General features: G+C 43.5%; 1 protein-coding gene across 2 annotated transcripts; it reads left to right on the forward strand.

Annotated features, from left to right (window-relative positions):
* The first annotated feature begins 81 nt into the window (after nucleotides 1-81).
* On the forward strand, nucleotides 82-16,590 carry UBLCP1 (ubiquitin like domain containing CTD phosphatase 1). 2 transcript variants are annotated; one of them, XM_029584139.1, is made up of 12 exons: nucleotides 109-216; nucleotides 3,370-3,439; nucleotides 3,527-3,710; nucleotides 4,238-4,329; nucleotides 5,181-5,266; nucleotides 5,428-5,543; nucleotides 8,626-8,724; nucleotides 9,143-9,180; nucleotides 9,717-9,815; nucleotides 9,960-10,076; nucleotides 13,147-13,274; nucleotides 14,270-16,590. In XM_029584139.1, exons 3-12 carry the CDS (start codon nucleotides 3,557-3,559, stop codon nucleotides 14,295-14,297), a joined length of 957 nt encoding a protein of 318 aa, XP_029439999.1. In that variant the 5' UTR covers nucleotides 109-216; nucleotides 3,370-3,439; nucleotides 3,527-3,556; the 3' UTR covers nucleotides 14,298-16,590. The 2 variants fall into 2 exon arrangements, with proteins under 2 accessions (XP_029439998.1, XP_029439999.1); XM_029584138.1 differs by lacking the exon at nucleotides 3,370-3,439 and having other exon boundaries at nucleotides 82-216.
* Nucleotides 16,591-24,264: the final 7,674 nt, after the last annotated feature.

Here is a 24,264-nt window from a genome sequence, read left to right on the forward strand (position 1 = left end):
TCTATAGAGAACAAGGAGGACGCGAATCGGGAGGCAGGCTCTAAGTCTTAGCCCCTCCCCTCCTGGCTGGACATCGCGCGCCTCGTCTCTATGGCACCACAACACCGCTCAGCGACCTGTGAGCCACAGCCGGAAGTGACGTGCCCATAAAGCGGTAGTGGCGCTGAGGCAATTAGTGGCTGCTATCGGTTCTTTTACTGAATGGAGGTGGCTCGGGTATGTGAGCGGCTCGCCGTCCCCGGCCCCTGCCCTGTATAGGGGAGGTTCTGTATACTGGGCCCCTCTCTTCCCCCCCACCTTTCCCTCGTCGAGGTCCCTTCACCCTCGTTGCCGCTTTCCTGGTCGATTCCTGTCCCGTCTCCATCCGTTTTGGCCCCCTTACCCTCTCTCCCCCCCCCCCCCCCCCAATCACGGCTTCCCTGCTCTCCCTTTTCCCCTCCCATCCGTTCCTTCAGTCTGTTCTTCTGTCCCAGCTGTTGTCTCTTCCCGAGTAATCTGGCCAGTGAGCGTCCCCATCCAGTTCTCTCTTTAGCCCCCGATATCCCGGATTCTGCTCGTCTCTCCTGTGTCTTGTCATTCCCCGTTTGTATTTGTCTATAGCGTTTTGTGCGCGACACAGGACGCCTTTCCTTCTCTTTCAATGTAGTGCAGCTGCTATAGGTTTTCTGCCTTATTTCCTACCTTCCAAATGAGCTACATCTTGGGGCCATCACCGTCTTATCTCTGCATCTCCAAGTGGTCTTATTTCCGGTGTTTCTCCAAGTGGATGCAGGAGATTCCTGTCCCCTGGCCCCCCCCCCCCCCCGGCTCTTCACCTCACAGTCAGTTTCGGATTGGACTCTCTTTATGAATGTGGCCCTGGGTTAGGGAAAAGCTGAAAAGGAGTGTATATACCCTTGTACAAGATGTAACAAGCTCCTGATACAAGGCTCCCAGCCTCTTTGAGCTTACAAGTTAGTACTAGAGTTCATACTAGAAAAACTATAATGATCATATTGGCCCACTTATGAGAAGATGATTACTTATTTGACTAAAACCTATATTATTAGTATTGAACTTTAGTGGAATATGCTGAAAAAAAAACCAGTGGTGAAATAAAAAAGAACATAAGAACATGCTATACTGGGTCAGACCAAGGGTCCATCAAGCCCAGCATCCTGTTTCCAACAGTGGCCAATCCAGGCCATAAGAAACCTGGCAAGTACCCAAAAACTGTCTATTCCATGTTACCGTTGCTAGTAATAGCAGTGGCTATTTTCTAAGTCAACTTAATTAATAGTGAGTAATGGTCTTCTCCTCCAAGAACTTATCCAATCCTTTTTTAAACACAGCTATACTATCTGAACTAACCACGTCCTCTGGCAACAAATTCCAGAGTTTAATTGTGCGTTGAGTGACGAACAACTTTCTCCAATTAGTTTTAAATGTGCCACATACTAACTTCATGAAATTGTAGTTTAAATAAAATAGCCCACAGAAAGGAAAAGTGACTTATGTAAATTGACTCACAGTTCATAGAAGAAGTAGAACTCACTTTTGATGCCTAGGATATTTTGGCCACTGCCATAGCCATGTTACATATACCAAACCAGGATTCCATAAGTTGTATCCTAGAAGAATGCTTTATTAGAAAGAACTGATGAGAGTATTATAGTGTAAAGAAAGATACATTTATAGCAAAACTATTTCATTGTCCATTTAAGTATTGTCATATTAAAAAAAACAAACTTGTGCTTTCTGTTACTTTAACTTTAGAGCTCTGACTTTCTCATGTCAGTAACTAGCAGTTAAAAATCCTTTCGTGGATTGTGAATTGGTTAAAAGACAGGAAACAGAGTAGGATTAAAAAGGTAAACAGTGAAGTGCCTTAGCGATCTGGACTGGTGCTATTTAATTATTTATTTAGATTTTTATAGTCTGCTTTTTGGCATTTCAAAGTGTACTACATTCAGGTACTGTAGGTAGTTCCCTATCCCCACAGGGCTTACAACCTAATTTTGTACCTGAGGCAACAGAGGGTAAAGTGACTTGCCCAAGATCACAAAGAGAGTCAGTGGGATTTGAATCCTGCTCTAACCACTAGGCTACTACTCCACATTTATAAATGATCTGGAAAGAGTTATGACAAGTGAGGTGATCAAATTTGCAGATGGCACAAAATTATTCAGAGTAGTTAAATCACATGTGCATTGTGATAAATTGCAGGAGGACCTTGCCATTTCATTTGCCATCTAGGCATCCAAAGGATTTAGGCACCATAGGCAAAAATACATTGAAATTGTTGGCTTAGTGTGCTATGGCAATCAAAAAATCAAACAATGTTAGGCATTATTGGGAAGGAAATGGTGAATAACATGGAGAATGTCATAATGCCTCTTTATCACTCCATGGTAAGACCAAACCTCAAAAAAGATATAGTTGCACTGGAGAAGGTACAGAGAAGAGAAGGCTGAGGGGGTATATGATAGAGGTCTATAAAATTATGAGAGGACTAGAATGGGTAAATGTGAATCGGTTGTTTGCTCTTTCAGATAATAGAAGGTCTAGGGGGAACTCCATGAAGTAAGCAAGTAGCACATTTAAAACAAATCATAGAAAATTATTTTTCATTCAACACACAATTAAGCTCTGGAATTTGTTGCCAAGGGATGTGATTAGGCAGTTAGTGTAGTGGTTTAAAAAAAAAAAGGTTTGGATAACTTCCTGGACTACAAACAAAGGTTTGGATGACGTCCATAAACTGCTTTTAATCGAGTTGGCTTAGGGAATAGCCACTACTATTACTAGCATCAGTAGCATGGGATCTACTTAGTATTTGGGTACTTGCCAAGTACTTGTAATCTGGATTGGCCACTGTTGCAAACAGGATGCTGGGCTTGATGGACCCTCAGTCTGACCCAGTATGGCAATTTCTTATGTTCTTAGGTGTGTACTAGGAAGTTGTAGAACAAGAGGCCATAAGAGATCTAAAGGAGGCAAGTCACAGCTTCCCCATGGAGGTAAAAATGGTAACATAATTCAGTAAGACATAGGATAAACACTCAGTTGTGGGGAAGTGTAGTTAAAGCCAGACATCAGATAAGCTTTGTGGTATTGTAACAGGAATGTAAGATGGGCCTTGCATGGTTTATATCCTGTCATATGTTTCTATGTATGTATGCTAATAATAATATAGTACATACTTGTAATTTGTGTATTCCTCCAGTACTACCACACATTCCTTATAGATGCAGTCTCTCTCTCACACACACACACACACCATTAGTATATGCAGTCATTCCTTTATTCCCCATTTATATAGGTTCTCCTCTTCAATTTGTTACTGATTGTAAGCTTACTGGACCCTCCGGTCTCTTTCTCTGGCTACAGAGCTCTGTTGCAGCATTTCATTAACTCAAAAGAATGTTCGTTTGACTGCCAACTGCAAAAGCGTGGTCCGGTATGGCCTGTTATCCTTTTTTTCCCCCTTCCTTTATAGCATTACATTAGTTTTAAAGAAACTGAAGCTTGCTCCTTATTTTTCCAGATCCTATGACATTCAACCTATCTTTCAAGGATGTCTCTCTCTCTTATTATAAAATGGGGAGGCCAGGAATATTCCATCACTACCCTGTCAGAGGATGATACAGTGCTAGACCTCAAGCAGTCTCTGAAGAGCCTCACAGGTGTGTTACCTGAGCGCCAGAAGTTGCTCGGCCTTAAATATAAAGGTAATTCTGCTTTTTTATTGATATTTCTTAAGATGTTGATCCCATCAGAACTGTTTGTTCCTAATGCTATATAACATAGTGAAACTTATGTGTTACATTAAATGGTGCTGCTAAAGGTACTTGAGGATATCCTCCTTCAGGGCTTATTAGCCATATTTTGCACTGTCATTGTGCAAATGACAAGTCCTTTCACATTTTTATTTAAAATATTAATGTTACAAGTAAATCTGGTTAGAGAGGTCTTTACTGCAATAATTAAAAGAGAATATGCAAATGTAATAGTTATCAACTGTACTCTAGGTAAACTTGCAGATTCTTTCATTGACTTTTATATATGCAGTCATTCCTTTATTCCCCATTTATATAGGTTTTCCTCTTCAATTTGTTACTGATTGTAAGCTTACTGGACCCTCCGTTCTCTTTCTCTGACGAAATACTGTAGGGAATGCAACAGACCATGTCATAGCCTTGTATTGGAGACATCCTTACAGATGACATTCTGTCTGTTTTATGTGCCTGAACTGTAGGTAAAGCGGCAGATGATGATCTGAAACTCGGCATTCTCAAACTCAAACCGAATACCAAGATCATGATGATGGGAACACGGGAGGAGAGTCTGGTAAGTCTCTGTACACAACCGGGTCCCACCCCACTTTTTTTTTTTTGTTCGTGTAAAACTATTAGAAGTGGTGAGAGTTATTTCCAAGAGACATTCTAATAGTATTGTAGAATGAGAACTTAAACGCCAGGATTTTCAGGACACCCAAGAATGTTAGAAATGGAAACAAGGTCATTGGCAAATGGAGGCCTGTGAAGCTACCAAATGGTATCGAGCAATTTAATTTGAAGAGAGGGACGAACGGGGATTAATACTTTATCATTGGTTTAATTTGCTGCTACGTCAAGGGGTGCTGGTGTTCTTAGTTCACTAAAGGATAATGAAAAGCAGGCTAGCCCTGCCCCAGTAGACCTGAGAGTATCTCCCTGCTGATTTGGCATACCGAATAATTTGATTCTCCTCATGAAAGTTGTCCCTGAGCCCTAGAACTGTAACTTTTTTAAGCTTGACGCTTCTGGGGAAAACGCCTCAGTAGCAATGGACGTAACATAATCAATTTATAGGGAGATAGGGATACCAAACAGGTGAATATTATACATGGGTGATGCTTTTATTATTTCTGCCTTATAAAATTAGACCGCAAAGTACACAAAACAGGCAGTCTAGGATGCCAATTTACTGGGAAATTCCATTTTCAACACTGTATTTAATTTGTCAGTCACTAAGGGCAAAGCATCTTGTGTCAAAATAGTGTAACCTTTCTTGTGTTTATGCTGAAGTTGGATGTGTTGAAGTGGGAGCCCCTGCATGGACAGCAGAACATTACTCCCACATGCTTTTCTGTATCCAGAGATGCAGTAGATCCCCTGCAGGGTCTCTGAATACTGTACTTCCTTGTTGGATCTCTGTAGGAGGATGTGTTGGCTCCCCCCTTGGACAACGATGATGTTGTCAATGACTTTGATATTGAAGAAGAAGTTGTTGACGTGGAAAACAGGTGAGTCTCCACTTAACATCCCAGTAAGAGCTGTCTTTTAAGTGGCAGGAATGGCAACATTGCATTTTGTATTTGTGTGGCCTGCTTGCAGACGTTTGCTTCTTTTTGGGCTTTTATCCATTTGTTGAAGAATTTTTGGTGACTCTTTTTTTTTTTTGAAGGGAAGAAAACCTGGCAAAAATTTCCCGTCGCATTAAAGACTATAAGGTGGAAATCTTGAATTCTCCTAGAGAAGGGAAAAAGTTATTGGTATTAGATGTTGATTACACCTTGTTTGGTAAGTGAGCTGTGTCATGGAGATGTATGTTCTCGACAGGAATCTAAGGAGCAGTTCATACACTAATTATATGGTGCCTAGTGCTGCATAGTAGTGAATGATGGCAGGTAAAGAGCAAAATGGTCCATCCGGTCTGCCCAGCACATTAACATAGACTAACTTCTTACTGAAACACTGTTTCCCCATATGTACTCAGATCAGTCCAGGCTCCTGGGTTTTGCCTCCCTTCTAGCAGATGGAGACAGAGAAAGCTTCATAGGCACCACCTCTTAACCCTGTGTGCCACTTGCATCTCCTCAGTATTTTTCTGTGTCCAGCAGATGGAGGTGGTGCAAAACCTGTGGCTCTGTGGTTAAGACTTTCCTCCCAGGAGGTTGGCAGGTCCTTGTGGGGGCCATCCCTCCTGGTAGTAGGATAAGGATGAGCAGGGGGTTGAGGACTCTAAATTGGTCTTTCTGGCACGCTGGGGGTGACAGCTGGTGGTCCATTTACCCTCCCCTTCAGCAAGGATCATGGGAAGCCTCTGCCAGCCTTCTTCAGGAAAGTAAACCTTTTTATTTGTTTTTAGTAAAGTTTAAAAAAAAAAAAGAGGCAAAGAGAAGCAGTGATTCCTTTCTGGTGCCCTCCCCGTTGCGAGAGGCAGGCAGAGGCAGGGCGTTGAAGGCGAATCGGTCATGCAGCTCCCGATCCCGTTTTCTGTCTTCGGCGTCTGCTGCGTGGTCAGGGCCGTGCTGCGAGAGAACCACTGCTCACATCTCTTCAAAGCCGGCCGATGCTCCCGCTGCCTCTCCAGTGGGGAGGGCTCTTCGCGGGGAACTGCGGTGGCATCGTCCAAGCAGCACGGCCCTAGCAGGTCGCTGGCCGCTCTAGAAGAAGCGGCAGACCTGTTCCCGGAGACCATCTTGAATACTTTCACGGCTGCTGAGGAGAGAGCAGCAGGGGGAGGGGATCTCCTGCCAGCCGATTCCAGCCCCGATGAGGCCTGGGGGACCCTAGAGCTGGTTTTCTTAGTGGCAATTTGTTCGGCTTGGCGGATCTTGGAGCTTCAGGCCTCGTCTAGTTGGGAGCCCTTTCTGAGATTTACGGTGTTTCCTTGAGAACGGTTCCTTCCTTTCTGCCGAAGGCGGTGTCGTCGTTCCACTTAAATCAGTCAGTGGAGTTCCTGTTCTTCCCAACAATGGATCCTTCGCTGCCTCAGGCAAGAGAGTTGCAAAATCTGGATGTGAAACTACATCTGGATGTGCATTGCTTACAGTACCTGAACAGCATCTGCATGTCAGATCATCTTTTTTGTGCTTTGTGCATCAAGAGCCACGATTGGAAGATGGTTGAAATAGGCTATTAGTTCTGCGTATATCTGTCAGGGTTGCCCTATCCCGGAGGGGCTAAGGGTGCATTCTACCCATTCCCAGGTGGCCTCCTGGGCCGAGTGTCAACAAGTTTTGCCGCAAGAGATCTGCAGGGCGGCTACTTGGAAATCTCTGCACACTTTCGCCAGGCACTACCGTTTGGATGTCCAGGCTCCAGAAGCCATGGACTTCGGTGAAAGTGTGCTTTGAGTGGGACTCTCGCAGTCCCATCCCAGTTAAGGAAGCTTTGGTACATCCCAGGAGTCTGGACTGATCTAGGTACATACAGGGAAAGGAAAATTGGTTCTTACCTGCTAATTTTCATTCCTGAAGTACCACAGATCAGTCCAGAGTCCCGCCCAGTGGAGGAAAAGAGAGATTTGGAGATTCCGCTCAATCTGTTTTTTTTTGTAATTACTCTAAAGAATGGCACAGATTTTGTTAGTCCTACACAGGGTTGTGTATGGGCACAGTTATCTGTTCCAGTTTTCCATTTCCCACTGCCCATTCAGGGAATGTTAGTTGGTATTTGTTTCTATTTTTGGGCTTGGGTACAGATCAATACTAAGGGACTGCCGTTAAGTGTCAGTAAAGCTTTCTCTGTCTCCATCTGCTGGAGGGGAGGCAAAACCCAGGAGTCTGGGCTGATCTGTGGTACTACAGGAACAAAAATTAGCAGGTAAGAGCCAATTTTTCTATCTGCCTTCTGTAGCCAGCAAGAACAGTATAGGATAAAATCATGTGCTTTCTGTTAAAGTATCGGAGACGCGATGCTATGTGTTAGATGGGGCAGATGTGCCATCAGCTGCTCTTAGGACAGTAGTTGATGGCTGCTAAAGAAGAGTGTGGCATTCTGCAGGGACCCATCTCTCTTTTTGGCTGGGAATGCCTTCCCTTTAGAACTACTGTTCTACTGTCTTGCCCCAGGTAAACTGCCCTGGGAGAACCCAAATGTGTCCGATCTCGAAAGCTAAGCTATATTTATAGAAAACATGATTCAAATCAACAAGGCTATGATCAGGATGGTTTAAGCCAGGGTTTAAGATCTAAAAGCAGCTTAAAAAAAATTGGCTCTTAGATGAGATTTGAATATGGCCAAAAGTGGAGCATAATGCACCAACTCGGGAAAGTTATTCCAGGCATTTGGTGCAGCAAACTGTGTTGTGGGTTAACCATAGAGGAGAAGGGTGCAGATGAGAGAAGATTGTTTGCGAGGAGGAGGAGGGTGTAAGGGCAGGTAAGAGAGGAGAGATGAGGAGCTGCAGAATGGAAGCATAGGTTAGGAGAAAAAGCTTGCGCTGTATGCAGAAACAGATGAGCCAATGTAGGGACTTGAGAAGAGGGGGTTCCATGGTTGTAATGACGTTGAAGGAAACCAAATCTTGCAGTTGAATTTTGAATAGACTCCAGTAGAGATAAATGGTTCCGTGGGAAGGCCCTATAAGGAGTGGTGTGGAGTAGTCTTAGGAATGAATAAGAATGTTCATAACGGTTTGGTATTGTGTCTAGAAAGGAAGGGATGGGTCTGCTGCTGATACAGAGAAGGAAACGTGGTTTACAGTCAGACATACACGTACAGTCATGCTGGAACGCAAAATAATACCAGTGAACACTGCTTGGCATGAAGAAAGGAAGATTTGGGTCAGGAAGGGTGTTTTACAGTTAAAAAAAAAAGGTGGAATAGGCTCCTAATAAAATCATAGCATAAATTGATTTAATTTTAATTTCTTTAGATCATCGATCGTGTGCAGAGACTGGGGTTGAGCTCATGAGACCGTACTTGCACGAGTTCCTGACCTCTGCGTATGAAGACTATGACATTGTAATCTGGTGTAAGTTCTCTCCCGTGCCTTCTCCCCAGTAGAGCAGTTAGGAGGCTGCTGCTTCAGCTCTGGGCCACCTGTGCTCACTGTTTGCAGTTCTCCAGTCGTATGGGGGGGTAATCTTAACTCACACGTGACTGGAACCAGTGCTTCCTCCAGTAGAAGGAGTAATGCTTTGTATTCCCCCAGTCATCTCTCCCATCTGCACACATGTCCTACCTCCTTCAACACCTCTTTGGTGATAAATTACTAAAGCATTTTTCCCCATAGACAGAGAATGGCAGAAGACTTTCTCAACAGGTCCCCATTGTCTTTGCTTTGAAGACTTAATCTAACCCTATTAGTAGCATGGAGCTTGCGTAGCTGTGCGATTTCCTAGCATTGCAATATATTTTTTTTTTAACAGTGTATTGTTATCTTGTTCTAGCTGCCACCAGTATGAAGTGGATTGAAGCTAAAATGAAAGTAAGTAATGTTGAAAATCAGCATTGGACATGGAGTGGAAAGGCAAATATTTAATAGCACGTAACAAGTAAAATCTTGAGTCATAAAGTAACGAGCCAGAAGAGCTAGCTGACACTAAAGTTCAGGGCAGCAGAGAACGCACTCATGCTCTTAACGCAAGGCAGATGATGACAAAGGAGGAGCTTCTATCACAGACAGATAAAAACATGGAACTTTGCAGATTTTTCCTTCTTGGAATAGAGCATGGAAGGTCAAAACACTTTTTCTCTTTTTGATGAGATCCTGAATAAAATAAACTGGTGAATGTATCTTTCTCGTCAGTAGAAAGCTGTGGAAGTCTACAGTTAATGAGGCAAACAATTTTGGTGCTGTCACTATACAAAGATGTTCTGAAGCATGTTTGTCACCAAAGTATCATTCTGGAGTGGCTGAAAAATCTGACAAGTCACCTGCACTTAAAGCAATGCAGCAAAACTTTGCATTAACACCTAAGTCTTGCCTTCAACATCAATTGGATGCATCTCTTTCTGTTTCAGGAGCTGGGAGTGAGCACAAATGATAACTACAAGATAACGTTCATGTTAGACAGTGCGGCCATGATTACCGTGCACACCCCCAGGAGAGGGCTGATAGATGTAAGATGCCAGTGGGGGAGGGGAACCAAACTTTTCTTGGTTCTGTTTTTTACATTTATTTGCCATGTGTGAAGACCCTTGGCACATCATGTTACATACGTTGTAGTAACTGGTCTGTTCTGTGTTTTTGTTTTATTTCTATAGGTGAAGCCTCTGGGTGTAGTATGGGGCAAATATCCTGAATTTTACACTAAGAAAAACACCATCATGTTTGATGATATTGGGCGAAATTTCCTAATGAATCCACAGAATGGATTAAAGGTATTTAGTTAGCGTAATAATTAACAAGAAGTCTAGGCATTGGTTTTGCAATAATTATTTGCTCTGGAATCATGAGAACCTTAAGCCCCTTCCTAGAGTATAAGGTGCAAAGAGAGGAGGAGGAATTAATGTAGAATTTTCTCTCTTCCTAGTGTGTAGCCAGATGGTCTCAGGACTGTGCTCCCCTGCCAGCAGATGGAGACTGAATAAGGCTACAAAGCTGAAGTGACATTACATATACCCCTAGCATGGCCTCAGCCCTCCAGTATTCTCCGTCTCCAGCAGATAATGGATGTACCTCTCCCTATGGGGATTGTTGTACCTTTTTGGAAGGAGAAATTCTACACTCTAAATTGGAGAAATTTGAGTCCCGCTCTTCTCCGGTGATACCTAAAGGTCCCTCCCCCAGTTGAGAATTCCTGAGGCGATTTCTGAGATCCCTCAGAGGTGTGCCTTGGTCTGGTAGGGTAGGGTAGCCGCTTCCTGGCATGGACTTTGCTGCCCAGGCAGCTGAAAGGCAGCGGGTGAAGGAAGCCGATCGCAGCAGTGAGAGGCAAAGAAGGAGATAGACCTTGTAGAGAGGGTGGAAGTACAACTACAGATCTCAGCCTCCCACATCACAGGAAAAGGTAACATCAGAGCAGGCTTTCTAAGCAGAGAGAGTCTGGATCTAGGAGAGTGGGGGTTGTCTACCAAAGCATTTCAACTGATAGATCGCTGGGGCCTACCATCAATCGACCTGTTGGCCACATCTCACAATGCGAAGGTTCCTTGATTCTTCAGTCGCAGAAGAGATCTGTTGTCCCTGGGAATCGACGCTCTCGTCCAGATCTGGCCGGAAGATGAGTTGCTATACGCCTTTCCTCCGTGGCCCCGACTGAGCAGGGTCATTCAACTCCACAGAGGTCCAATCCTACCTGTAGCTCCAGATTGGCCCAGGCATCTGTGGTATGCAGACAAGTGGAGACTCCTGGTGGAACACCCCCTGCGCCTCCTACCACACAGGGACCTGTTGAAGTAGGGACAGGTTCTTCACGAGGATCTGACTCTATTCTGTTTTACAGTCTGGCCCTTGCGAGGGCTCGCCTGATGAAGCAGGGATATTCTACAGCAGTAATTGTCACCTTACTCCACGTTCGGAAGTTCTCCACGTCCCTAGTGTATGTGCGGGTCTGGAGAGTATTTGAGGCCTGGTGTGAAGAACATGGTGTCCCGCTTCGGATGGGCAAAATCCCACTTATTCTGGAATTTTTGCGGGATGGCTTGAATAAAGGTTTGGTCCTTAACTACTTGAAGGTACAGGTAGCGACTCTCTCCTGTTTCAGGGATGAGATGAATGGGGCTTTCCTGTCGACTCATCCTGTTGGGAACCGGTTTCTGAAGGAAGTGAAGCACTTTCGACGTCCTTATGATTGCCGGTCTGCTTGTGAAATCCTAATTTAGTACTGGATTTTTTTGGCAGGTCCATCCTTTCAACCACTGCGCAGTCTTTCCTTGCATTTATTGACTTTGAAAACTGTGTTCCTGGTGGCTATATGCTCTGCACGTCACATCTCTGAACTGCAGGCATTGTTTTTCTGGGAGCCGTTACTCCAGGGGCATAGCTACGTACGGTTCCCTTCTTCTTGCCCAAGGTTGTATCAGAGTTTCATTTGAATCGGTCCATTTCGTTGCCATCTGTAGAAAAACTCAAGGACGCGGAGGAATACGGTCTCCTCCATCATTTGGATGTTGAGACTCCTAGTGCGGTATCTGGAAGTCTCAGAACCAGTCCAAAAGATGGACCGCCTGTTTATTCTTCATGGCAGAAGGAAGCAGGGAGAACCAGCTTCATGGGCTACCATAGCTCGCTGGATTAAGGAGATGGTCATGGGAGCCTATGTGGAGACTGGAAAGCCATTACCTTCTCAGGTTAGAGCTCATTCCACTAGGCAATCTCATGGGCGGAAATTAGACTACTGTCGCCCATCGCTATCTGTCGAGCGGCAGCGTGGTCCTCCTTGCACACCCTTCTCTAGCTTTTAACACGTGGACGTACAGGCCCAAGAGGACACAGCTTTTGCATGGGCGGTGTTAACTGGACTGCGGGCAGCCTCCCGCCCGATCGGGAGTAGCTTTTGTACATCCCATTGGTCCTGCGTCCATCTGGCTGCACGCTAGGAAATGGAGAAATTATTTACCTGATAATTTCGTTTTTCTTAGTGTAGGCAGATAGACTCAGCGTCCCGCCCTCGGCTGCCCAAGGACTGTGCCACGGGTTCTTCTGTGGAGTGGGCCTTGAATCTAAGGGATTACGGGTAAGGGTTCATCCGATCCCTAGAGTAGGGTGCCTATATTCTTACTGGAGTTCAGTGTTTATGGTTGGTTGAGTACAGTTATGGTTATCTACTTTTAATCATTTTTCATCAACTCCTTTTGCTAATATGTCCATAGTGGCTTTTGAAGAAAATACTGGAGGGCTGAGGTCGCGGCAGGGGTATATGTACTGTGATTTCAGCCTTATTCCGGCACATCTGCTGGCAGGAACGCACAACCCATTGGTCTGAGTCCATCTATCTACACTAAGGAAAACGAAATTATCAGGTAAGTAACTTCTTCATTATCCATGAATGTTGAGAGTGTACATTGCTCACTCCCATTCTTCTACCACTTAGGTCAAGAGAGAAGGCAAACATACATGTGTGCTATAAGAGGTGATTGTCACAGCTGTGCAGGGCAAGGGCACACAAGGACTGGCTGTTCCCCAGGCAGCAGTAGCATGGTGCTGTACATTGATATGTTTGTGGCTGCCTCTAGCCAGCATTTACTGTATATTATTGGAAAGGTCCCACACGCTACAGTCCCACATTAGAATTATCAGAGGATATAGCATAAAACAGATGGCATGTGGTTTAGTATTTGATCATCATTCCATCAGTGTGTGGATGTTTTAACTACCCATGTTGACGCCTGAAAAAGCATTCCTACTGTGAAAGTGACCAATTCACTCACAGAAGGAACTCTCTGCAGAACTTCATTCTTCTAGCAAATAATTGTCTTGTTCTGTTTTTTTTTGGTTTTTTTTTAATAGATAAGGCCTTTTATGAAAGCACACCTAAATCGGGATAAAGATAAGGAGCTTTTAAAACTTAGCCAGTACCTCAAGGAAATTGCAAAATTAGATGATCTGTCAGAGCTTAATCACAAACATTGGGAAAGGTAAGGACTTTGAACAATACCAAAGCTGGAATTTCTTTAACCGCCCCTGTAAGTTGTCCAGACCTAAACTTAGGCTAACTGACCCTACACGGCCTCCCATTCTCAGTCGCATGATAGTGCAACAGCTCACGAAGCATATGTCTCGGAAGCCGTGTGTTACCGTAACTATGCACATGGAGCACCCATCCAACAAGCCCTAGGTTACTGTAACTGAACTGATGCAACACCCAACCCATGAATGTTATTACGGTCATAAAGAATTTCTCAGAACCTCTCTATGCCATCATTTCAGTCTAATTCTTCATAAAGGAGGTTAACCTTACCCTTTCTGCCTTTTAATTATTCTTCATTTAAATTTTCTGATGCAGTTAAACTCGCCAAACTGGCACACACTCACATATTGTTTAACCCCCCTAGCCGTGTAGTCCATTGCAGTTCTATGCCCTCGTTATACTTCACGGAGTTCAACTACGCCGACATGGCCGTGTTTTGCTTTCCTTCGAGCCGCCTTCAGGGCGGGTGTTAAAAACAGTGTCAAAACACACTTAAGCACAGTCCATTTTCTATGTTAAGTACCAAGAGCAAGACAGAAAAAGATCTTGGTACTATGCTGTCTGAGGGTTTTCCCTTTTTGAAGTTAACAGCAGTCTATACAGTTGTGGCCCAGAAACTATTTTCCTGTGCAAGAAAATAGTTTTTGGTAATGCAACTATGCAATAAAAAAAAAAACTGAAATTGAAATAATTCAAAATAGTGGTGAGAGTTTTCCAGTGAGCAGTTGTGTGGTTTTGAGACATTTTGTGTTGAACACTAAAAATTGTGGGTAGTTTATAGGTTGACTGTCATAAAGAGCCCATCCTACGAGCCTCAAGTTACTGTAACTGCCTGTACACCACACTTCCCACCCTTTGCTACTAGAACTGTGCAGAGATGTTGTTTTCTTTTAGGTATTCAGACGCCATGATATTTCAGTCTTCCACATCTTCTTCTGACAGGTACTTGTCAAAGAAGCAAGGCCAGTAGTTCTGCCACTTGAACAGATGACATCGCTCAGGCCCTTGGACTCTCCTTTACATTCTACACCTGAATAATTACCAGAATGGCAGTGCCTGCTGGGACCTGGTCTTCCACTCTTTCCAGGGGGTGGGTAAAATGCATTGGTGTCGTACAGCACAGCAGTATCTCTTCAAGGAACCGCCGCTTGCTTCTTCCTCTTGCTTTCCCCCCTGTTCTTAGCGCTTCTGAGGATGCCTTTTCAGCCTTGCTCATCTTTCACGCCTTTTAGCAAGAAGCTGGAGCAGGTCCCCTTTGATTACCTGGTGCTCGGACAACCACCGTTCCCAGCTGCTTAGCTAACTGAAAAAAAAAGCTGATCCGGTATCCTCTCAATCGTAAAACCTGGATTAAAAGGTGAAAACTCTTTTAAAACTGGACTTATATTTATTTTTCTATATTTTGGTTTTGGTTTTTATTTAGAAGTGCAACCCGGAGCCAGTTCTGGATCCCTGTGAGTTACAGGGTATGATTAGGCCGTGATTTGATACCAGTTCTTGTTGGTTTATCCTCAGTTTCCCCTGCTTCCTTCCCCCTTGAGCTCTGTCAGCTGTACATAAACTGGTTATGTCCGTGTTTCGTTGGGCAGGGACAGTTTGTATGTTGGTTTATTTCTTGTGTTTTGGTTGTTTGACTGCCCAGCACAGAGCTTGAGGTAGATCTGTTTGGATGTGGGAACCATGTTGTAAAATAAAACCAGAAACAGGTGGTGGATTGAAACATTCACTTTGGTGCTTTCTCAAGTTACTTTATACTCTTCAGCCACAGGGAAAAGCGGGTTTTTTTTTAAACCTACAAAGAGAAATGGCACCTGTTCCTTCCCAGTCCATCATTCGTTGAATCCCTATGTGCTGCTGTTGGCAATGCCAGTAATTCACCATTCCAGATTTCAAAACCTCATAGACTGGTGCTGCTGAAATGCTGCATGCAGTAGGTCAGAGGCCCTGCAGCGGGTCTGGGTGCAATAGACATGCACTTCCTGGCATTACTGCAGTGCTGTGCACATTACAGCTACGTTTCTCCCCGACACAGCTGCAGTGCTGCGTGTCACTGCACCATGGTGGAAAATGTGTGAAACAGGACTTTGGGGCGAATGTATGCGGCCTGCAGCTCAGCGTGCTAATGACAGTTGTATGTGTGACAGCTGCTCAGTGTTTGCACTGACAGATGCAAGTCTTCTATCTGGAAGAGCATTACCTTTCGAATATAAAACATATATTCTGGAGAGAGTAGCAGCAGTGGAAATAATGTTTTCTTAAAGCGGTTGATAGACTCTGTCCGCCATTGTCTACTAAAGTTAGGAAAAGGTATATTTTATGAATTTAAAAACTGATACTTGAGGATGTGGAAGGTACAGGTTGAGTAACCTCCATAACGCTGCATAAGGTCGAAGACTAACCGTCGCTTTAAGGAGAGACAAATCACTGGATCACAAATACTGACTTAATAGCATGCACACATTTTTCAGGGACTTTCCATTTCCATTGTAGTAGTTTTTTTCTGTTTGCTTCTGCCATCCAAATGGAGACTCAAAATACATAACAGCTGGATTCTGGCAGATCTACATTTGCAGTTTTCTCTGGGGTTCAGGGTATAATGATTGCTTCTAGACTGACTTGAGAAAGAGGCAAGAAGCCACAATATTATTACTCATACAGCCTGGTAAGCCCACTGTTGACGTTTGTTTCACAGAGGATCTTAGAAGCTAGACTGGTTCAGGCCTGTGCAGTATAGAGATGGGAAACCTGAACGAATTACTTTGTATTGAGGGAAGCAGGGGTGGCGGCTTAGCTACCACTCTTCCCTCTGAGCATAGACCCTGGGATGGAGTTAGAGGGCCCTGATCTGTGGACATAACAGTTCTGTGGCACTTTTTGCTAGAGCAGGGATGCTGATACTGGTGATATGACTAAATTGTGACACACATTATTCACGCTAGTCCAGGCTTAGGGAACTCCCGACTCCGAGAGGGCTACAACATTTCTGGTTTTTCAGGATATCCACAATGAATATGTATGTGAAATTTACTTGTATGCATTGCCTCTACTGTATGCAAATATCTCTCATGTGTATTCGTTGTGGATATCTGGAAAACCAGATATGTTTGTGGCACTCTAGGACTGGAGTTGCCTACTACCTTCTCTATGAAGAAAGAACTTGGTCTGGCTTAGAAAAATCTCTGTGCATTATCTTATGCATATATCCCTTTGTAGAGCTGTATATGTAACACTGTAGTTTCATATAAAAAGCTATCCCACCACAATTGAGGAATCCCGTGTCTGTTTTCTTTAAATTACTTGATCAAAGCTAGTACTTTATTATTTAATAAAGAGTGATTGTTACTTTAAAACTAATCTCTTGCTGATTAGTTTTGTCTGTAAATTCTATAGGACAAGGGAGGACGACTGGCTATGAAGCTTTGGATTACAGCTCAAGGTCAGGAATCTGGTCATTTTTCATTATTTTTGACTGAAGAAGAAATCTGATCATTCTTGTGGATTACATTTGAAAACAAGAAGTTTCACACAGAACTAGTGGCATCTACTTTCCGGAACATATAGTAGATATAGGTGGATCAAAAAATAAACAACTCTTTCGGGATCTCCCAAGACGCCCAGATATGCCTGACAATTTGATGTCACTAGGCTACTAAACACAAAGGTTATTGGATGGGAGAACACAGGACTATGGCACTCTTCCCCTCAAAGTGGACAATGAAAAGGAATCCTCTCCTCCGATCCACAGCTCGAACATGTATTCAGCACTAACATCTGAAAGCGTTTCTTTACAGAGAGTGTGATAGATACTTGTAACAGCTTTCTAGTGTGGGTGCTAGAGCTAAGGATGGTAACAGAATTCAAGAAAGCCTGGGATGATAAGCACAGAGAATTCCTACTTCCGTAGAACTGAATGGAAAGCCAGCGGGAAACCATGGTCGATGCAAGAGGCAAATTAGGAAGCTTTGATGGTCCTTATTTATCAGTGTTACATATCTACACAAACCTTACCTACTTTTTTGCTCCCTCCCTACCCCTTCCAGGAACCTTGTCCCTCATGAGAGATGACTCAGGAAATTGGGAGGTCATGTGCTCCTGTTGTGGATTGATAACTGGAAGAAAGAGGGTAGGACTAAATGGTCAGTTTTCTAAATGGAGAAAGGCCATTAGTGTGGTGCTCCAGGGGTCTATATTGGGACCTTTGCTATTTAGCATGCTCGTAAATGATGGGGAGAAAGGGGCAGTGAGTGAGGTGACCAGACTTGTAGATGATGCAAAATTGTTTCAAGTCATTAAAACAGGCAGCAGATGGTGAGGAACTGTAGAAGGACCTTGTGAAAGTAGGAGACTGGGCATGTACGTGGCAGATGCAATTTAAGGTGGACAAGTGCAAAGTAATGCCCGTAGGGAAAACTAATCCCAGCTACGATGCTGGGTCGTGTGTGGGGAGTCATCAACCAGGAAAAGGACTTCTTGAGTCTTTGTGGGCAGTACTTGAAATCTTTGGGTCAGTATGCAGTGGGGATCAAAAAAGGCAAATAAAATGTTAGGAGTTATTTGGAAATGAACAGAGAACAAAACTAAGAATATCATAATGCCTTTGTATAGAGCCATCGTGAGTCTACACCTTGAGTACTGTGTGCAGTTCTGGTTACCCCATCTCAGGAAAGACACAGTCTGCTTTCTTGTTTTCCAGAGGATGAAAGGGAATGATTACTGAGGTTGCCTGTATGACTTGGCAATTGTTCCCCCTTTTTTGGGGGATATAAAATACCTAACTTCCCCAACAGAAGACCTGGATCATTGTCTTGTAGATGGTACAGTGCCTACCTCCCAATGCATTCAGACTTTTGTTTACATCTTCCCTCCCCCTCCACTCTTCCTATGCGAAATGTTTACTCAGAGTTTAAATTAGACCATTAGAATATGGGGGCAAAAATACGTATGATCTTTTACAAACCAGTTGATTTTTTTTTTTTCTTAAATTGATTTGAAGGGTCTAGTGATCCATGGTGGCTCTATTAGACCAGAACTGAACCATACTACAACAAAGGTCCAGGACCAAGATAAGTGATTGTTTTGAGGAAGGCAGGATCTGAAGAGTACAGAAGACCTGGGCCTCCAGAAAAGGGAACATACAGAAAACTAATCTCCGTATAAGGCAGGTTAGCAAGGGGGAAGAGTAAAAGGAGATCGATGATGGTTCTCTCAAAATCTAGACGAGGACTTAACAATTATAAGAGGAGAAAACGGGTTAACAAGAAGAGGGATCCATCCACAAGCAGACCTCTTTACTTAGTTCTTTTGCTTAACAAGTGCATAAGGAGAAGATGATGTACGCAAAGGTAGGATACAGGGGCACACACGATTGTGAAATAACCGGAAATCCATTTATAAAGGAGGAAGTACTTAAGCATATGAAAATGGCTAAGTCAGTGGTATCTAGGGATAATCCCACAACGAGAAAATTTAAAGAAGTGCTGACTGTGCCGGACCGCTCTCTTCAGTATGGGGTAGATTTTCAAAGGGGTACGCGCATACCCCCCTGAAAACCTACCCCAAACACCCCCCCCCCCCCCCCTGCCGAGCCTATTTTGCATAGGCTCGGCGGCGCACACAAGCCCCGGGACGCGCAAAAAGGGGCGGTTGGGGGTGTGGCCAGGGGGCGTGGTTAGGGATTGGGGGCATGTGGGCGGTCCGGGGGCGTGGCCGAGTGCCCAGACACAGCGGCCTGTGTCGGGGCCTGGCGCGCGTAAGTTACTGAACTATCTCCCCACAAGCTGTCAAACAAGACAGAGAAGTAATCTGGTCTCACTGGAATAAAAACCTGAATAGAGTCAGCATAAATGGGATATTGTTACTCTGAGCAAGGCAATCGGTGGTCCAAGGGGTGGAATATAAACCTTAACCATTGCCGACAGCCTTACCTGTTGAAATCTGTTAGTAAGAAGATTTAAACACATCAGAACACTGGTGTTAATTCCAAACTGAGACAATTGATTAAAATTGCATGGGAAAGCATATCGCAAGCTGAGGAAATATCAAGCAACATCAGACTGACAGAACGCTCTGAGTAATTTAGTAAGAACAGAGTCTTACAAGGAGACCAGTGGTGTCGCAATCCTAAAGCCTTGGCAAAATCCACTCTGAAATTGATTGAAGAGATTGTTTAAGTTTTTAGACAAGCACAGAGTTAAAAACATGTTTTCTAACAATTTGCTCAGGAAAGTTGGTAGAAACTGGATTGTAACTAGAAGGGTCTGAAAGGCAACAAAGGTTTCTTCAATACTGGTCTAACTGCCCTCTTAAGCAAGTCAGGAACAATGCCTTCAGCAATAGAAGAAGTGATTACATTAGTCAAAATATGGACAAAAGTGTTTCGGAGCCTGAAGGAGCCAGGATGATAACTTAAGTGAGGACTTGAAAGCCTCTGAAAAGCCTGACAATCTGTCAAAGCAGCAGGCATGAACCTGTGCTCAGAAATGGACACAATGGAGGACTGAAGAGCTCTAATTTTATCATAATTATATTCAGCAAAGGCTTCACAATCAAAGGAGATAAGAGCCACTCACAGCAGATTTTTTTACCAAAACATTAAGCACTCAAAACAACTCACAAGGTCTATTGAAGGGACGATAGAGGCCTGTAATATAACGTGATCTGTTGGCAGAATCAGCTGCTGTGTTGTAGTCTTCATCCAATGTCACTCCAGGCAATGAGCACCTTTCTTAAGGGCCCTAACTCTCTGCAAATACCATTGAACATGTGTTCAACAGAGCAAGAATATATAAAGTCTCAGGCGACGGTTTAGCAAAATTGGTACAAGAAGAGAAATCCAGTGCTACCTGAGCTGGATTGCAATCTGACTAAAATTTTAGTAAGTCTGTCTCACCACAAAAAGGCTTGGGCCCATCAGTACAGAAGAGGCTGAATTCAAGGATAATTTTATAAGTTTAAATTGGATGAATAAAATGGTCAGTCCAACCCGTGCGTTCATTTAAAACCCTTGGCGTGATCAAGGGATTTTGGAATAAAAACAAAACCTAGTGTTCATCTGCCATCGTGGGTCAGTGTATTAATTAGCTGAATCAAACCCAGGATGGACATTGCTGTCAAAAATTCTTCACCAGGAGCAAAAGGAACTGCATCAGCCTGAATATTAAAATCGCCAATGACCAAAAAAATATTGTATTAATTGACCTGAAGATAGTTTCAGTGATAGAGAACGCTCTGGAAAGATTTGGACCCAGGAGGACAATACACTAGACAAAATAGCCCTAATCCTAAATCTTCACAACCAAGTGGAAAAGGGTATTGCAAGACTGTAATATATGCCTAAAAAAAAAATCCCACCACCACTACCTCCTCTTACCTCAGTGTGGCTGCTGCTCAAAAGAGATCTGGGAAGACAAAGCTGGTTTAAAATAAACATGACTGCTTCAGAATGCCAGGACTCGATGATAAGAGAGGCACATTTATAACTAATAGACTGAGCATTCACCTAACCAATAGGCATGTCTGCTGAACTGGTAGATTTTATAATAAAAGCACTCTAGAGTACGGGAAAGAAGTAGGTCATGGCCTTATGCTAAAAAAAAAAAAAAACCAGAGCTATACTTGCCCATCCCTAAAAGAGCATCCCCATAAGAGCAGGTACTATCAGTAAAATGCATTATACAGCCATCAAATAAAATAACCCCCCCCAAAATCACGTAAAAGCTGACTCCTAAGGACACACAAAGAGCCCGAGCCCTTAGGCCTCAGCTCGCCAAAGAGCCCATGACACAACATGAGCACGCTTGGGCAGATTTAAAGGGCGGATGAGAGGAACAGGCACCATATTCCCAGCTTTTCAGATTGGTAGGGGAGCAGAAGGAGCCTTGTACTAAGCAGTGGTGCGGCGGCAGCATCAAGCTCCCGATAATGCTGCAGTATGTAGCATTGACAAGGCTTTGATATTTTCTCAGATATAAATAAGGGGGGGGGGTGGGGGGAGGCAGCAGGCTGACTTGGCTATGCTCCGCAGCTAACAACAAGTACCAGGGATGACCTCCTGCAAATCCTCTGAAATCTCCTTAGCCCAGAGGATGGTAGTAATGGCAAGAGAAAGATGACACAAAAAGAATAATGTAGGCAGAGGCCAGTGCAGGGACCAAATGCTTTTTCTCCATTGATAGCCTACATTTAAAAATGTATTTCCAGTCCATTTTGATTTGTGCTGTTACAAATGTTTATTGCTTGTTCTGTCGCTAGATGGCATTGAATCACAATAAAACACTTTTTCAAACTTACCCATGCTGTCCTGTATTCTCTATGACTTATTCCTTATGTCGCTTATACTGCACCCTGGACTAGAATGTGGTCTAATAAATTATATACATCTGCAATGACTCCCTTTCCCAAAGAGCTTAGAATGGGCCCAGTGTAATAAGATGGATTACAAACTGGCTAAAAGACAGGAAACAGAGAGTAGGATTAAATGGACAATTTTCTCAGTGGAAGGGAGTGGGCAGTGGAGTGCCTCAGGAATCTGTATTGGGACCCTTACTTTTCAATATATTTATAAATGATCTGGAAAGAAATACGACGAGTGAGGTAATCAAATTTGCAGATGATATAAAATTATTCAGAGTAGTTAATTCACAAGCAGATTGTGATAAGTTGCAGGAAGACCTTGTGAGACTGGAAAATTGGGCATCCAAATAGCAGATGAAATTTAACGTGGATAAATGCAAGGTGATGCATATAGGGAAAAATAACCCATGCTATAGTTACACAATGTTAGGTTCCATATTAGGTGCTACCACCCAAGAAAGAGATCTAGGCACTACAGTGGATAACACATTAATTGTCTGTTCAGGGTGCTGCGGCAGTCAAAAAAGCAAACAGAATGTTGGGAATTATTAGAAAGGGAATGGTGAATAAAACGGAAAATGTCATAATGCCTCTGTATCGGTCCATGGTGAGACCGCACCTCGAATACTGTGTACAATTCTGGTCACCGCATCTCAAAAAAGATATAATTGCGATGGAGAAGGTACAGAGAAGGGCGACCAAAATGATAAAGGGGATGGAACAGCTCCCCTATGAGGAAAGACTAAAGAGGTTAGGACTTTTCAGCTTGGAGAAGAGACGACTGAGGGGGAATATGATAGAGGTGTTTAAATCATGAGAGGTCTAGAACGGGTAGATGTGAATCGGTTATTTACTCTTTCAGATAATAGAAAGACTAGGGGGCACTCCATGAAGTTAGCATGGGGCACATTTAAAACTAATCTGAGAAAGTCAGTTGGCTGGCATGTGCCTAAACTCACCCAGCACAAAGTTAAACTTGCTCTAGGGAGGGGGTAACTTGTGGAGTGGAAACTTAGGTGCCTGCTTTTTAAAATAGAAAATTATGCACCTAAGTCCCAACTCCTGCCCACTGCCATACTCCCTGGAATGTCTCGCCCCAGTGCACGTGAAATTGGCTTCTATGCGTATGTTTATGTGAAGTGAGCCCTGAGCAATGTAATTGCTGTCATGTACATGCATGAAAATTAATCATCCCCCCTCCCAAAATAGGGGATGCACACAAGGCCATTTTGTGACTTTATTGTTCTGTAACTACCGTAAGCAACAAGATAGTTTCTAAAATTAGGCAAAATTTCAGGGATGGGTGACAAGTTTTTTCCTCTGCTACTTGTAACCCTTCATTTTGCATTAAACTCTAAAACAGAGAATATCATAATGCTTCTGTTATTACGTCATGGTGCAACCTCATGTTAAGTATTGGGTGTAGTTCTGGTCACCACATCTCAAGAATGACATAGCAGAATTAGAAAAGATACAGAGAAGAGTAAACAAAATGATAAGGGGGTTGTTAACAATTCCCCTGTGAGGAAAGGCTAAAGAGGTTAGGACTTTTCAGCTTGGAGGGGAGATGTGATAGAGATTTATAAACATCAGTGGCGTGGAATGGAGTAAATGTGAATCTGTTGTTACTCTTTGAAAAGTACAAAGGCTAGAGGACATGCACTGAAGTTACTAAGTAGTACATTTAAAACAAATAGGAGAACATTTTTTTATTCAGTGCATAATTAAGCTCTGGAATTCATTGCCAGAGGATGTGGTGAAAGCTATTAGTGTAGCTGCATTTCAAAAAAAGGTTTGGACAAGTTCGCAGAGGAAAAGTCCATAAACTATTTTTTAAGATGGATTTGGGGAAATACACTGCTTATTCCTCTGATCCTCCCGGGTACTTGTGACCTGGATTGGCCACTGCTGGAAACAGGATACTGGGCTTGATGAACCTTTTGTCTGATTCACTAAGGCAAATCTTATGGGTTTTTTTGAGATGATATGAGCTGCTATCCATCTGCACAAGCATTACACGAATGGGCGTCCTTTCTATGCTGAAAAAGTGATGTCTGTGCTTAACTAGACTACACTTTTAGGAAGAAAAAGTGGTAACTAACAAAATGCCTTTAATTACAGAGGTGACAAACTCCCTTGACAGCAAAGGGGTTAAAAAAACAAACAAACCCTGATGATTTCCACAGGGTAGAAGTCTATAAAGGGAAGTGTAAAGCATCTCGTGTCTGAAAGCGCAGACACGAGATGCTTTAACAAAGCAGGAAGTGAAAACCTTGCACTTAGAGGGATTTTCTAGCACTTTTCAACTTTGACTGTGAAATTCAGCCTCGCTCTTATCAGATTGGATCAAGGCCATTTTTAGTAGACCAAATGCCTAGCCCATACCTCACTCTCTCACCAAGTTTGGATCAGGTTGGTAAATGTTCGCAGAAGTCATTGTACCCTCACAATCAGGCATGGGTTTGCCAATGGGCACACAAAGCCTGTGCCTAGAGCAACAAACACTGGGGGAGGGGGGAGGGGGGGGCAGCTGAAGATCTGTTTCCTTCCAGCTGTGCTAAATCTCAAGCAGCAGCCAACAGCTT

Source organism: Rhinatrema bivittatum, chromosome 18 (genome assembly GCF_901001135.1).
Source record: "Rhinatrema bivittatum chromosome 18, aRhiBiv1.1, whole genome shotgun sequence".
Taxonomy (NCBI): Eukaryota; Metazoa; Chordata; class Amphibia; order Gymnophiona; family Rhinatrematidae; genus Rhinatrema; species Rhinatrema bivittatum.

Bases quoted from the DNA above. Each gene is read 5' to 3' on its own strand.
- UBLCP1 (XM_029584138.1), top strand. From the start codon at position 3,557: ATGTCTCTCTCTCTTATTATAAAATGGGGAGGCCAGGAATATTCCATC. The intron at 3,711-4,237 runs GTAATTCTGCTT...CCTGAACTGTAG, and splicing joins GCTCGGCCTTAAATATAAAG to GTAAAGCGGCAGATGATGAT. The intron at 9,181-9,716 runs GTAAGTAATGTT...TTTCTGTTTCAG, and splicing joins GGATTGAAGCTAAAATGAAA to GAGCTGGGAGTGAGCACAAA.